Source organism: Leishmania braziliensis (assembly GCF_000002845.2).
Source record: "Leishmania braziliensis MHOM/BR/75/M2904 contig, possible fusion of chromosomes 20 and 34".
Lineage (NCBI taxonomy): Eukaryota > Euglenozoa > Kinetoplastea > Trypanosomatida > Trypanosomatidae > Leishmania > Leishmania braziliensis.
The window spans coordinates 1062500-1077698 of NC_017947.1; the positions used below are offsets into that span (position 1 = coordinate 1062500).

Genomic DNA, 15199 nt, shown 5'->3' on the forward strand with positions numbered 1-15199 from the left:
TTTCGCTACTCATTCTACACTCTCGCTTACCCGGAGGGCTTTTGTTTATCTTGAATTTTTCCCTCGAGTTACCCCACCTCTTCGTTTTGTTGTCGTGTGAGTGTTTCGTTTGTGGTTGTTCACGGTGGAGAGAAACTGAGCAAGTAGGGGACTCTCACGTGTGCAGCAGAGAGACGTGCGGAAGCACATTGTGGCGCTGCTTGTTGTTTCTGAAGTACTCTGTTCTTCCCCTTTCCGCTTCTTCCACTCGCTTCAGCCTGTGTGTTTGTTGTTTCTCTTTTGCTTTTAGTTGTGCTGCTCGCGTCCGTGTGTGTGTGTGTACTCAACAGCACAACACTCTCACTTTTCCCCATTGGTTGTGCTTTATTCTCTTGCTGTTCTTTTTGGGCACCTGTGAGGGGGATCGGAGGGTGCTACTTGCAGACGCACCTACGGACAGAGAACAACGCAGGTCGACACCAACTGCATCACGTCACGTTTATGCAAGTCGATATCGGCAACAACACGGTTCGGCAGAACTTCAGCAGCATCGTCTCCAGTGAGGAGATCCGTCAGCTCAACGATCGTCTTTATCAGGAGTACGCCGGCGGCACATCTGGCCAAGCAACCGCAGCGAGTCACCAGGAAAGTCGCGATCTTGGCTTCAGGGAATCCCAGCGTCGTGCGTATCCCGACGCTGCTGAAGGAGCAGCCCGTGTACCAAGTCACCACGAAGCCGTCTTCCGCTCGCCTCGTCCCTCGTCCCTCGGTTCCCGCCACTCGCATCCCCAGCACGCGGTGAGGCAGCACGGCAGCACCTCACACAGCCGCCCTGTGCGGCCGCAGTCGCCTGAAGGGATCGTTCTTCCGTCACGACAGGGAGTCGTCGGGGTATCGCAGATCCACCCAGTACCGTGGATAGCCATCCCGGGAAGCAGGGGCACGCCCATCTACAACGTGTCTGCCTCAAGCGGGGGTAACAGCTCTGCTATAACTCAGGGTGTGAATAACTACACTGTGCAACCGCAGTACGCTAAGCCGCCGTCCCCGCAACAGCAGCAGTCACCAGAGGTCTTTCGCAGAGCACGACCGTCGTCGGCGCCGATGGCCGCCGTCACCTCACCTCAGCGCCGACAACAGGGCTTGCCCGATGCGGCGCATAACGGCGACGGGGGCGGCTGTGTGCCAGAAGCCTTAGACGGCGCACACAAGCACGCCGGAGACAACCCCAGTAAAGGGATGATCGAGAAGGAGCCCGACAGGAACCGCAGGGACCATGAAGGCAGCGGCAACTCCAAGGATAAACCAGCTGCACTGGCCGTCCCAAAGCTAGCACAGACGAAGATTCAGATAGGCATGCGCTTGCGTCGATGGATCGTAATCAACCGCATCGGTGCCGGGTCCTTTGGAGAGACGTTTACGGCGATAGAGGTGGACGGCACGGCTGAGGAAGAGGATAGCCTTACTGTAACCTCAGAGAACTTGAAGCTGGTCGATAATTTGCCTCCGCTGGGGGAGCGCAATGAGGTGTGTATTAAGGTAGAACAAGAGAACAAAAATGTACTGCGACTGGAGGCGCTTGCCCTCAAGAAGGTGCAGTCGTGCACCCAGGTGGTGCGCTACCTTGGAAGCGGCTGCACAAATGGAATGAATTTTCTAGTGATGGAGAAGTTAGGTTCGAACCTGGCCGAGCTGCGACGTCGCAGCCAGCACGGCACGTTCAACATATACACAACACTCAAAGCTGGTGTTTCGTGCCTCACGGCGATTCGCGGAGTGCACGACCTTGGGCTTGTGCATCGCGACATCAAGCCGTCGAACTTTGTTACCGGGCTGCCAGGCACTTCACACCACACCACGTGCTACTTGATCGACTTTGGGCTGGCCCGTCGCTTCCGCCGCTCGAATGGCGAAATTAGACCGCCACGCGAAAATGCTGGCTTTCGTGGCACAAGCCGGTACGCCTCTGTCGCCTCGCACCATCATCAGGAGCTGGGCCGCGTCGATGACCTGTGGAGCTTACTCTTCATGCTCGTAGAGTTTGCCACCGGCACGCTACCGTGGCGGAAGTACAAAGAAAAGGATGACATTGGACGCTGCAAGGAGGAGTCGATCAGCCCGCATCTCGTGCGCAATCTGCCACGAGAATTTCAGCCCTTCTTAGCTCATTTGCAGACGCTCCGCTACGAGGATGAGCCGGATTACGACCTGCTTCTCACTCTCATGTATCGCGCTCTGGAGCGTCGTGGCTACCCAGCGAATAAGCCGGTCGAGTGGGAGATCGACCCATCGATAGCGGACTCCGGGATCGACGCTGGGGGAGCAGCTGTGATCGACATAGCCGCTAGCGTCCCGCACGGCCCTGTGGCTCGACCTCAAGATGCGAGCCCGGCACATGACGTCGTGGGAAATGGACACTTGGTCGAGGGCGGCGCTAGCGGCAGGCCCCCACATGTAGGTCCCCATCGGACAGCACCACAGCCCGGCGATGTCGAAATCGCTTCACAAGAGGCTGTGAACACACCCCTGCCCTCAGGTTTGGCGAATGGCGCAACTGCGTGCAAATATCCGGCCGAAGCTGTGCATCTGCATAACAGTGGCACAATACGTGTGAGCGAGGTTGATGTTGGTGTCTCAGGCGCGGGTCAGGATAGTGTGCACGTCAACGCAGCGCTTAGTGTAGATGCCTCCATGCAGAATCAAAGGCAACTTCCGCAAGGAGGGACTCCCGACATTCGTTGTTGTATAGGGGCGCTTGCCATCGACAGCAGTGATACACCGCGCCCACCATTGAGCTCGGTTGAGTATAACCCCAAAGATTACTCTCCGTTCGAAAACGGTCTTGAATTGCACAATCGCCCCCCTGCGCCTGTTTCCCATTCTCACAATGCGGCAGCTCCCAATGCCAATCGAGCCATCGACGGCTCAGCAGCTGGGCCCTCAGCGAACTCAGCGCTGCAATCGAAATTTTTTAGACAGCGGAGAGAGGAGACCGACAACCACAACGGGTTAAAGCTTCACACCAATTATGAGCTGCACGCCAACGACCGTGACCCGCTAGAGGGCAACAAAAGGGGGTCAGTCCTACCGTCGATACGAATGGGCGGTCGCACCACTGACCTTGACGCCGATCTGGAATGCAACGAGCAAGGAAAGACACAGAAAGGGAAGGAAAGCAGGTGGACGCCCAAGAAGAAGTCACGTTGCGAATGCGTTGTCATGTAGTCTACATTGCATCCCTAGTTTTTAATCTGCGCTGCTTCAGCACCCCGTGCCGACAGTGTTTTCTTGTTGTTGTTGTTTGTGCGTATGTGGGTGTTTTGTTATTTTTTTTTTCCGGGACAACAATATCAATGAAAGCTTCTACACTGTGGGTGCGCTTGATCTTGCGAGCGTAGGCTGCTGACCGTCTTCCTCTTTACATTAGACATTCGTCTCTGTCATACACCACCTCTCATCATCATTTTTTTTTTTTGCGTGCATGCGCGCGCACTCTTCATTCGGTTTGCTTCGAGTTTACCGGGCGTTTCCTGTCTGCTTCCCGCCCCTCTTGGAGGTGAAGGTGTGCACGAGGGAAACGGAAAGACCAAAAAAGAAAGAAGAAAGGCACATAGGCCTGAGAAGCAGAGGTGCAGCGAGAGGAAAACTGAGGACAAGCGAATGGGAGTATAGTAGGGTGCTAAGAACAGTACGCGCCGGTAAGCGTTTAACGACGTTGGTTTTGTTGCTCTCTACGATGTTCCCTCTATTCGCTCTTCTCACTCTCTTCTTTTCGCTTCGTTCCTTTTGGAGGCCTGCACGGTTGGTCTTGGCTTTTTTTTCTCTGTCGTAAATGGTGCTCCTAAATGGTATTGTGTTTGTTTCGCGATTTTTTTTTTTACTAAGATTATCGCGTTTCTTTCATATTCATCCGCGTCTTGGGGTTTTCTGTGTCGGTTTTTGTGCACGCCGCTCTGCTGTTCTCTCCTCCTTCGTTCACGTTCCTCTTTTCGTCCCTCTTTCCGCTCAGTTTTCTTGTTTTTTTTTTTTTCTTCTTCTTCTTTCATGCACCTTGTCTCTCTCTCTCTCTCTATTGCACCGTATCTGCATGTGCGTTGGTTCCCCGGGTATTGTTTCGTGGTGACTCTGGCTTCTCGCCTGACTCGGCTGTTTACATAGAGGTGTACGTGTAAATGTGCGTCTACGCATCTGTGGTGCTACGAGTCCCTCGCTGCTGAAACGTTCTCGTGATGTTGGGCCACACCAGCGCCACTGGAGGAAGGAGGCGACGATAGCGCACAGCGGGATCAGTGCTACGAAGGCACGTTGATTTGTGTGTTTGTTCTATGGAGGACCAAATCTCTTCTCTCCAGGTTGGAGGACCCTCACGTTCTGTAGTGGATCGGTCTCGTCATGCACAGGGAAATTCGAGGGTGTGAGGGGGGACGTATATAGGTCCTCTCGACAGAGTCGTGCTTCACACGCAGGACGTGTCCTCCTCGTAACACACACTTGAAAGGCACCATGGAGCGCAGATGTACCCTTGTCCGCGATACGACGGCCGGCGTGAAGATGGCGGTGGGGAGTATGGGGCAGAAAACCATGGACCATTTTTGGTTGCCTTTTTGTGAACCTTTTCTCTTTTTCTTTCCTTTTTTTTTTACCAGATGGACGCTGCAGAGCTTTTTCTGGCCACCTCCTCTCCCTCCCCTCTCCCCGGCGCCATGCTGGCCATTCTATATTATGCTACATCCCCTCCCTCATCCTGGACTTCTCTCCCCTTTCCCCGCTTGACTTGATTTAGATGTTGACTCTGCTGTTCTTTCTTCACTTATTTTCACCTTGCTGGCTTCTCTCGTGGGCGAACCCTTTGCTATGTGAAAAGGGATGCCATACGCTTTGTGTGCTTCTCTCTCCCTGTGGGTGTATGTGTCTGCCTGCGCATGTGTTACCCCCCCCCCCTGTGTGTTTGCCCTGTGTCAGCTATGGAGGGAGGGAAAGTGCTGTTGTCCACCTGGATGGGTCGCTGCCTTTGTCTATCCCAGCGCCTGAGGCCTAGATGAAAGGGAAGGCCTTTCGACCAGCACGCCCCTTTTGTTACGCGTTGATGCGAATGTTAAAGATCGGATGTTTTTTTTTTTGTATGCACGTTGGCGAACTTCTCTCTTTTGTTGTACTGCTGTTGCTGCTCTCGTCACTTGTACGACTCGGTGGGGTCCCCCTTTCTCTCCCCTTTTCGCTTTCTTATTGACTCGCTTTAGTTCCCTTTACCAGTTTATTTGGACTTTATGCGTGTGCGCATCTGCCTTCATCATCTGTTGTTATCTCTGTCGTTCTTCTCTCCTCTTCAGCTCTCTCTCTCTGTGTAACCTCCTACTGCCTCTATCCAAAAGAAAAAAAGAATAGCGCAGAAAACAAAAGTTCCACGACGTGATGGATGCCTTCAGCTTCTCTGAACGGCAAACAACAGAGACACAGGCACAGATGCATTAGATATCACCGAGGCCAACACCAAATTGGAGTCTCCTGTGTAGCTCTCCAATCGGAGTACCGTTTCTCATGGAAGTCGCCAGTACAAGTACAGCGTCTCCTCTTGCGTGGAGCTCGTCACGCCTTTAGCTCGCTTCTCAGGTTACTTTGCCAAGTGGTACTGTTGTCCAAGTGTGGCATGCGTGCCATTTTTTTTTTTTTTTTGAAGGCACGAACGGCGAAAGGAGGAGGGCTAATGAACCATCTGATCCTCCTCTCTCGCCATCATGTCCTCGGCTCGAGCATTTTTGTTGTTGTGCTCTCTCTCTCTCCCTTTCCACAACTTTGCCTTTGTCTACTGCTGATTTTTTCTTCTCTTACGTCTCATCTCGCACTTCCCTTCTACCTCGTATCCCCCGGTGAGGAGAGGGACTCCTGCACGCATTTGCCGCCTGTTCCGCCTCACACTTGTAGCGGCAATACACATCCACGAAACAGGCGTAGAGAAATCCCATCAGTCGGAGGACCGACGCGTTCTTCAGGGATTGGGTCCCCACCGTTTATTTTCTACACTGTTAGCCAGCATGTCTGAGCTTGACAGCTTAATAGACGAGCTCTTCCCTGAAAAGCCGAAGAATGAATGTAACTTGGTCCTTGCTTCCGAGTCGTCTCGCCGTCGATCGGAGTGGGATGATGAGAGCGACGATGACCAGGATATCCGCAAGGTGGCTGGTACTAGAATGCACGCTGGGCAGCAGCAGCAGCACCCCTGTGCAGTCTCCTACGCTCCACCGTCTTCGTCCACGTCAGAAATAACACTCTACCACACTCGCTGCTCAATCGGCCACTTCTTCGATAATGATAGTGACGCCGACGGCGACGTAGGGCATCTCACGACGCACCGAGATGAGCCTGGAGAACGGGCCGAGAGCGAGCCAAACAAGCAGCCGCGTATCAGCGTGTCGAAGCCGGTGCTGTTCCCTGTACCGTTTCCGTCTCTCTCAGACTCGGACGGCTCCTACGCCTGTGCGTCGCGATGCTATCTCACAAACCTTGGCGCGTTTCTCACGAGCGATACCGATCACCCCACCCTGCAGGAGCTGCGTGCCATAGCGGTGGATGAGCAGGCGAACGCGGGGTCTTCCCGCATTCAAGCAATGCTGCGGAAGGGTGCCTTTCACGCTGCTAAGGCGAACCTCGGCAATGGCTGTCTTGACCACCATGGTGACTTTACGGTAGACGGTGGGTGCCCGCACATCTTGTGCCGCCACTGCAACTACATGGTGGTGCGACTGCAAGGTGCTCAGTGGGAGGACGACGGAGTCAATTTATACTTGACATTGCGCAACTACTATCCAGATTGGTGTCGCTTGGCGAGTGCGACGCCGGTGGGAGTGGAGGACGGTGCCGAGGCATCCCGCTGTGTTCTGCGTACCAGTTTGCCGGCGGCGGCCTACTGTTGCCAGTGCTCGTGGGTGACAGTGAGGTGCGCCAAAGCCGTCGTGGAAACGAGGCTGACGGACATTACCATGATAAGGCCTGCGAAGGAGGGAGAGCACCCGTTTGCCACGGAGTTGCCTCTACCACCTGGTGAGAATCGGCGACCGCCACTGTGGGTTTGTCACGGGCATACGCGTTAACAGAGGTCTGCGTATGCCCGGGGTGCGAGGAACAAGATGGGCAGAGTGAGTCCCAGACGAACGAGCAGAGGCGTATTCCCTGCGCCGTGAAGCGGGCCCATCGCATACACACGCGAGAGCGCTCGTTTACTGTGGCTGTTGGTGGGTTGACGTGTGACTGTGTCGCCTGTGTACCCCCGCAGAGACAGTGACCCTTCTTATGGAGTGCAAGGGGAAAAAAGCTGCAGGTTCCCCCCCCCCCGGCGCGCAAGAGAGAAAGAAGTGCACGTATTCACAGCGATAGGATCTCGCTGAACTCACTACAACGGTGCTCCCTCCCCCTGTTGAGTCACTACTACAGCATATCTGACTCATCGGGGCAAGCTGCTTCTCAAGGTGTGCGTGTGTTTGTGCCCATGTGGATGTACTTCTAGGTGTGTTCATCATATGCGGGAAACATGATCCTCTCGTGGTAGTTGAAAAAGGGAGGAGGTAGGAGACGATTCTTTCGATCCCCTTCCCCCAATCTCATCATTCCCAAGTACTCAGCTCTGACCCAGGATGGACACGTGTGCTTTAGTCCTGCTGCTAGCTCGTGAATCATCGCCTCATTTAGTGCCACACTTGCATCTGTGTGTGTATGTGTGGGTGTGTGTGCTTGGAGGGAGTAGGGAAGGTGGATGGACCTCTGCCCACAAGCCTGCTGTGTAGCCGAAGTGCGCCTGTGTTGTATTTTTCGTGGCTCTTTTACGTACATGCAACCGTCACTCCACTCCTCACCTTTTGCCCTGTCTCGCTCTTCTGCCCTGCATGTCGCTCACCGCTTTGTTCTTCACTTTTATGCAATGCCTGCGCTGGAGTATACACCCACGCATTCAGGGAGTACTTCAGGCCGCCGCGTAGATTTTTCTTTCCATTTGTCGTCGTCATTGTTGGTCACGGCTGTCTCTGTGGGTCTGTGTGTGTGTGCGTGTGTATTGTTTTGCCCTTTCCAATCCCCCCACCCTGTACTCCTCTCCCTCCCTACTCCCTCTTCATGCCTGCCAAGAAGAAGCCCACCAAGTCAAAGTCCTCAAAAAAGGAGGAGCTGCCAGACCCCGAGACAGTCAAGAGCGGAACAGCGACCGTGTTCGTCGGCGACTGGTCCTTGTACGACACTATCGAGTCGGTGAGCGAGGTGAGTAGGTTGGTGATCGCCGCCAACACGGATGCCAACGGCGTTGTGACAGCGCCGCTGCCGCGCACGAATATCCTCGTCCTCCCTACAGAGGACGCCAACGACGACAATGACAACGATGCAGCATCGCCCCTATTCACTGTCGAGGTGGCTGATCAACTCTTTATCGAGGGCGTTTCTCGCCGTCAATGTGCTCAGGCCCAGTCTCTGGTGAAGACCTGGCTGCCAGTCACCGTAACGCCGACAGAAGCGACGGGCCTCAGCGAGCAACCGCAGGTGCCTGCACCGGAAGAGGCGTCGGTGAACCCCTACGCAGATGCCCTACGTGATGGACGGTACATCCAGACAGTGTCGGTTGGAGCGAACTATGCTGCACGTGACGTCGTGATTCGCGGCCACTGCTCAATTGAAGGTGTTGCCCCCAACATTGTTGTGCCGCCCGAGCTTCCGGCGAAGCCGGACCTGAACGCAGTGGCGCTAGACCCTCCCCCCAGCGACGCCGCGGCCTCCGAGGCGGGCGGGTCTGCCAAACCGACGAAAAAGGGGACCGCTAAAAACAAAAAGAAATCCAAGCTGAAGCTGACGCCAGAACAGGTGGCGGAGCTTGAGAGGAAGAGAGCCGAGTTGGAGGCGCAGTACATGCAGCAAACGGAGGAGGCGGTGCAACGCGCGAAGCAGCAGTCCGACTACCTCATGACCTTCGCCCACCCCAACCGCTGGGCACACGTAGTGTTCCGCCACATGACGTTCGCCGGTCCTGTAGAGATACACCGTGCCCACGTCTCATTTCAAAACTGTCGCTTTGTCGGCAGCACCAACACAGACATGCCGAATCGTCCGCTGCTCCTTATCAGCCAATACTGCCGCGTACAGTGCACCAAGTGCAGCTTCGAGGCGCCGCAGCGCTGTGGCATCTACGCTCTCCCGAGCGCGCTGGTGGAAGTGCGGAAGTGCCTCTTCACCGGCGTGACGCAGGATGTTCTGTGGGCCGCCGAACTGCCAGGTGTATCGCCGCAGAGCGCTGGTACCGCCGGCCCATCAGAAGTGGACGGCGACGACGACGACGGCACTGTCCATGGCGGACCTGACACATCGACAAACGCGACTAACGCGCCCAGTGTCGGCCACAAAGACACCGGTGTGCTCTCGTTTCCTGTGACTCTCAGTGGCACGTTACAGGAAGCGGCGCACGCTGCCCTCGCCCACCGTGACGCAGCCGTCGGGATCCTGACAGACTGCGCCAAGCTGTTCGTGCACGGTTGCGACTTTCTTTTCCTGGGGGTCGGCGTCTATGTGAAGGGTGTCTACACCGCCTACATCGCTCGCCGCAGGATAGCCCCGAAGGTGCCTCAAGCGCTGACGCCAGAGGCGTGTGACGCGTCTTTGGACGGCAACTCGTTTCACCACTTTGCTAACGCAGCGCTTTTACTGGATGGGTCAGCGCGACTCGTTTCGATTCGCCGTAGTTATGTCGAGGGGTCCGCACACTATGGGCTAGATTGCCAGGGCGGTGTTCACTCGGTGCTGGTGCGACAGAACTACTTTGCGGCGGACGCGACAGTGCGCATTCGCGAAGGCGCCAACGTTGCGATGCTGCAGAACGATTTCCAGAGCATCCCACAGAATGATAACTCGTGCGAAAACCCGTGTCTGCAAACCGTGTACTAACACCACCTTACATGTGTGTCGAAAAGGCCCCTCTAGGCGTGCGTCATATGTGCTTAACACCATGCTGCTGCCGTGGTGCTTATGTGGGCGTATGTGAAACGCGTAGACAAGCTGCACGAAACCCGTGTCGTCGTTGTTATCTCATCTCTTTCAAGTCGCTGGTGAGGACTTGCTGATGTACAATTGTGACGAAAAGAGTGGGGAAAACTCGGAGTGTGAGAGGATGCGAGGCGTGATATGTGCAAGACCTATAGTTCTGTCCTGGTGCACGCGTGCTTCATCGGTAGAAGTCTGTGGTGGATCGTAATATCCACCTCGTTGTCTTATCTCAGATCTTTAGTGTTATCGTTGTTGCTGTGCGATTTCCCCCCCCCCCCCTTTCCATATGTCTGAAGGGGTCGTTTGCTTCAAGAACATCCGATGTACCACCTGGCGACGCAAATGCCATCCAACTCTCTTACCGTACATGTTTATTTGGAGACTCAGTCCTTTTCTCGCTGTACGTTTCTCTACCCTACCTGGTGGACGTCAGTGAAATCTCGCTCTCAACAGACAAGAGGACTTAACGGACACCTCAAGGCTTGTCCCCGGATCTCGAGGGAACACTACCTCAATGTCCATGCTGCGCACTTCACCTGAGCTCTCCGTTTCCTATTGAGGAATGCCGACTCTTGCGACGCGCAATATTCGCTTGCACTTATGCCGCACGGATGTGGCGTCGTATGATGCAGCTTCTGAGTGATGTGCGCACCCCTGTTAGATGTCGCCATCTTTCCCGCAACTCCTTTTTTCTTTCTTCTTGTGGCCGTCACGCCATCGGCACTGCATGTCTCACAGTCTAGGTTCGAAGCACGTCGTAAGGATTTCTGTTCTTCACAGCAGCTTCCTGCAGCGCTCCACACCCTGCCTGTGTTTCACGCAAATCCTGGGATATATGGCTAGGTAACTCGATACGTACAAACATAGGCCGCTACTTTTTCCCCTCATTTTGTTCTTCGGCCCCTCTCTCTCTCTTCCGTCCCTCTGCGGCGCCTTTCGTTGTTTTCCATTTTTTTCATGTATGCGCCTTGTGCACTGTGGTGGTGGGGGCATTTTACTGAAAACGAACAGCCTCTGACGCTGTGTGGGAGCATCATTGCGCATCACGTTGTACAAAGTCTGTGCACAGCTGATTGCTAGAGAAGAAGGCTGCCTTGCGCTATTCGCAACAAGCAACAAACACACCCAGAGCAGGAGTTAACCTCACGTGTACCGTGTGTTATCATGTCGTCAGAGAGCAAACAACGTATGATTGTGGTGGCTGTCGTGTCCGCAGTGGCAGTAACCGCCTCCATTTTCTACCTTTCAAGCAAGAGGGGCTACACAACTAAGCTAGGCATGCTCGGCCACCAGATCGGCGTCGCGTTGCAGAAGCACAAGTTGTCCTCCACCGGCGAGGCGCCTGGCAGCGGCATCCGTCCTGTCTCGAGCATTGTGAAGAAGGGCTACACACGCGAACAGCTTTCCCAGTACGACGGTGTCAAGAATGAGCGCATCTTCATGAGCGTCAAGATGAAGGTATACGAGGTGGCTCCGCATTTTTATGGACCCGGGCAGCACTATCACGTGTTTGCTGGCACGGAGGCCTCCCGTGCTTTGGCCAAGGCGGACCTCACAGGGAAGTACTTGAACCAGTATTGGGTAAACTGCTCCGAGGAAGAGCTGGAGGTGCTGGAGGAGTACGTCGAGAAGTTTAACTCCAAGTACCCGATCGTTGGCTGGTACGTCCCGGATGATCAATTCTACAAGGTGACGGACTGAAGCGCACTGTGGTGTTTGTTCTTTCTCTCCCGTCTTGAATGTGGCACATCACGCGTGCTTGTGCGGTTGTTTGAGAGGACCGCGTACAGAGAGGGGGTGCAGCAGGACGACAGGGGCGACTTGTTTGCGCGTAGACCCGGAGAGGCCCGTTGGCAAGGCTCACGAGCATGGAGCCCAAAAGAGATTCGTAAGGGGGAGAGGGGGGGGAAGAAAAAAGGGAGTCTGCGCATCCGACAGATTTCTGGAAGGATATGAACAGCGAAAGGGATGTCGTTAACGCCACCCTTAGAAGAGCTCCTTGTTCTCTTTTCCTTCGTGGGGGACCCCCTCTCACTCTTTCACGCCTTCCAGCCGTACAGGTTTGCTCATGGCCTCTTGCCTTCGTATTCTCTCTGGGTCTATGACATGCGATCATGTGCGCGCCTCTCTATGTGTCCCTCTGTGTTCGGTTCGTGCCATCACTAGCATCCACCCAGCTTTCCTTATTCTATTTTGGTGCACTCATCCTTGTTGTTGCTCTCTGTCCCCTATGCCTCTCCTCTCTCTTTTTGGTCGATCACTCGTGTGGTGTCTCCCCCTTTCCATAAGAGAAGTAAAACTCTTGTTTCCAGCGCACCCCCTCTCAACCACCTCTCGTGTTATGCGGGCACTCGCTTTGGTTTACTTCCGTATGGTTCTCTCTGTCCCCTCCCTCTGGTTGACGAGCACGTCCTCATCTCATCTTGTGTGTTCATCTTTCATCTTGTGGTTACTGGGTTATTCTGTGCATATGGGGGGGGGGACTCACATGATTGCTTAATTAAGTTAAGGTTAGCGCATGGACGTTTATGTTGATCTGTATGTGATGTGTGTGTGTGCTTGTGTGGGCATGCGCGACGGTTTCGGTGACTGCACGTCTGTTTTTTTTCTTGCTTGTAGAAGTACGTGCTCACTCCTTCGTTGTTTCTTTACCGGCTGTCTACACCACGTGGTGTGGGGCGTTGTGGCTGCGCATCTTCTTTGCTTCCCCACTCTCATTTGGCTGCTCTTAATGGCGACTCTAGTCTTTTGGGTGGCGAATTTGCTGACTCGTTCCAGCTCTGTCTTTCCCTCTCGTGAGAGAGCTGGCTCTGTCGCGTGCGCACCTCTTACCCCTTCGGTCGCTGTGTCGTCGTCTTAGCGGGCGGGTGTGTCAGTGCTTCTCAAGTTTTGCTTTAGGGTTTTATACGACTAACGTTCGTGCACGCATCTTTTTATGGTGTTTCTCCAACACTTCCTCGCACAAGTACACCACATGCACCTTACAGTGAGCCGGGGAGACGCATGGGCAGACGGGACGATCTATCATTTTAAACTACTTGTTCAACTTAGGTGATCACGAAAATCGTCGCAAACGAAGGAGGGCCCTCTAAAGGGCTCTCTGTGGCGCCGACTCAAAACAGTAGCCATGGCACGCGTCTGCTCTTCGTAAATCTCTAACCTAACAGCAAAAGATAACCAACTCCAGGAGAGGAATCGAGGACACTTTTTCGAGTGTTTTCTCGAGCCCTTGCACGCACTGTTTACACTGTCGAGTGAAAGAGCCTCATCTGTTTTTCCAGTCCATGCTGTGCGAAGGGTCAAGCATTTCTTTGCCTAACAGTACTTTCAACTCTCATTCGCAGAACTCTATGCTCACTCTGTACCTCCTCTTCCCCTCTCGTTGCTGCAACCCTTTCCTTTGCTATCTCGGTTTTTGCTTCACGCACCACGCTTTGGCATACGGCCTCAACCAAAATACCCGGAACCCCAACAGCGAGAGCAGTCAAGGTGAAATCGCTGTGCACTTCCCTCTCCCGCTCTCATCGTCCCACATCTACTCTTCTCCCGCTCCTCTCTCCTTCTCATTCCTTGCCTCATTCATATTGTTTTTATCCTTGTTATCGGTTTCCCTCAGCACACAGAATAAGAGTGCGAGTACGTTGCTGCGGAGGCGCCCACTGACACGCCTGCCTTGGCGTGCTTGCGTTTCGTGGGCATCTCCGAGCACTGCTTCGCCAACCGTATTTATTCACGAAAAAAGTCCCTGTCTTAGTACGCCGTCATTTTCACATTCCCTACACACACACACACACGGGCTCCCTGACTCGGTGAGTTTTGTGCTTTTCTCTAGGAAAAAAGAGGCGCAGTGGACTGCGCCGTAAGGGGAAACCTCCGTTGTTCATATTCGCTCTGTTCCATCCGCAAGGGATCTGTCTCTCCCCCCTCCCTTTCCTCCGTCATCATTCCTCTAGTGTTTTGTTGTTGTTGTCCGCGCCACTTTCCTACACGTGCTTGCTTCAGAAACGCGCTGCCACAGGGCTCTGGAGGGCGCAAAGCACCAGCAAGACTCCACTTATGGCTATTTCGTTTCTTTTCTCCACCCACGTTCTCTCCTCCCCGTTTCGCTTTCTGGTCATCCTACGAAACCCTTGAATGTTCTTCATCTTTTTCTCTCTGGGCCTCGTTTATTGTATGTGAAGTCGCATAGTGGCCTTGTTTGTTTTCAACCTTACTGTCAGACTTGTTCGGTCTGCGTCTGCGCGGTTTCGAAAGGCGAGGCATTTTTTTCGAAGACAGCATTCAGTCCTTCCTCTCTCCCCCCCCCTTCCCTACACCTTCGTAACTGCACAGCTGCAACAACAAGACTCGAGTCTCTGTGCCTCTTCCCCGTCTCGCTTACATTTTCTTCTTCGAAGTTCATCTGTTGAACCTCCCTTTGCCCCTCTCTACCCACAGCAGCGTACACGTTCGCGTTTCGGCACAGACGCACATATAGAAAGAGAGGGCCAACACGAACGAGGGCTTTCGCTACCTGTGGAGGTGATTCGTCGCGCGTGCAAAGGTCCACACTCTTTCACATTTTTTCCTCCTCCCCTTCCCCCTCCCCACACACCCTCTCTCGGGGCACCGGTGCCAACCCCAGATTGTTTGTAGCTGCACTGAATAGGCGACGCAACGCTAATTCGGCAGCGGCAATCGGGGCGTGAGAAAGACTGGACAGGCTCACCCAAACGACCAGAGGGAAGGAGGACCACTACGATTAGCGCCAACTTCGTCACCGCAAATCACAGGGGCTAGGAGATCCTTACTATACATAGAGATACCTGGTGCATTGTAGTGGTTTTGCGGACGCGCGCGTGCGCACCTGGGACGATTCTCAGGCTACCTCTACACACGTACACCACGTGAAGGTGTTTCTCCTGCCCTCATTTTCGGCAGCTTTGCGTTTTACTTTTCTCATTACTCGCACGTCTTGTGCTTTCTTTTCGTGGTGGTGGTTCACGTTTTTCTTTCTGTCGGAAGTAATTCAACTCTTAGCCATTGCCGCCGCGTTAAACGCATGTGCGTATGTTTCATGCCCGGGAGCGAAGAGACAGCGAGAAGGACCTCGTGTCCCTTAGCACCTTCAGTAGGTATTCCAGCAGCCAAACCACAAGAGGTGTTCGACGGCGCAACGGGATGTGGCGAAGTAGCCGAGCAGTTGGTAGGCACCTCAGTGTCATCTACA

At 54.2% G+C, this 15199-nt stretch overlaps 4 protein-coding genes across 4 annotated transcripts; all 4 read left to right on the forward strand.

The window, feature by feature from the left end:
- Positions 1–480: 480 nt before the first annotated feature.
- Positions 481–3204, forward strand: LBRM_20_2600 (putative protein kinase; the record flags this gene model as incomplete). The annotated part of the gene is made up of 1 exon (XM_001564491.2): positions 481–3204. The coding sequence occupies one exon, from the start codon at positions 481–483 to the stop codon at positions 3202–3204; it is 2724 nt and encodes a 907-aa protein (XP_001564541.2).
- A 2807-nt stretch (positions 3205–6011) lies between these two features.
- LBRM_20_2610 (conserved hypothetical protein) lies at positions 6012–7067 on the forward strand (the record flags this gene model as incomplete). The annotated part of the gene is made up of 1 exon (XM_001564492.2): positions 6012–7067. The coding sequence occupies one exon, from the start codon at positions 6012–6014 to the stop codon at positions 7065–7067; it is 1056 nt and encodes a 351-aa protein (XP_001564542.1).
- Positions 7068–8082: 1015 nt separating this feature from the next.
- LBRM_20_2620 (conserved hypothetical protein) lies at positions 8083–9891 on the forward strand (the record flags this gene model as incomplete). The annotated part of the gene is made up of 1 exon (XM_001564493.2): positions 8083–9891. One exon carries the CDS (start codon positions 8083–8085, stop codon positions 9889–9891), a length of 1809 nt encoding a protein of 602 aa, XP_001564543.2.
- A 1263-nt stretch (positions 9892–11154) lies between these two features.
- Positions 11155–11691, forward strand: LBRM_20_2630 (conserved hypothetical protein; the record flags this gene model as incomplete). The annotated part of the gene is made up of 1 exon (XM_001564494.1): positions 11155–11691. One exon carries the CDS (start codon positions 11155–11157, stop codon positions 11689–11691), a length of 537 nt encoding a protein of 178 aa, XP_001564544.1.
- Positions 11692–15199: the final 3508 nt, after the last annotated feature.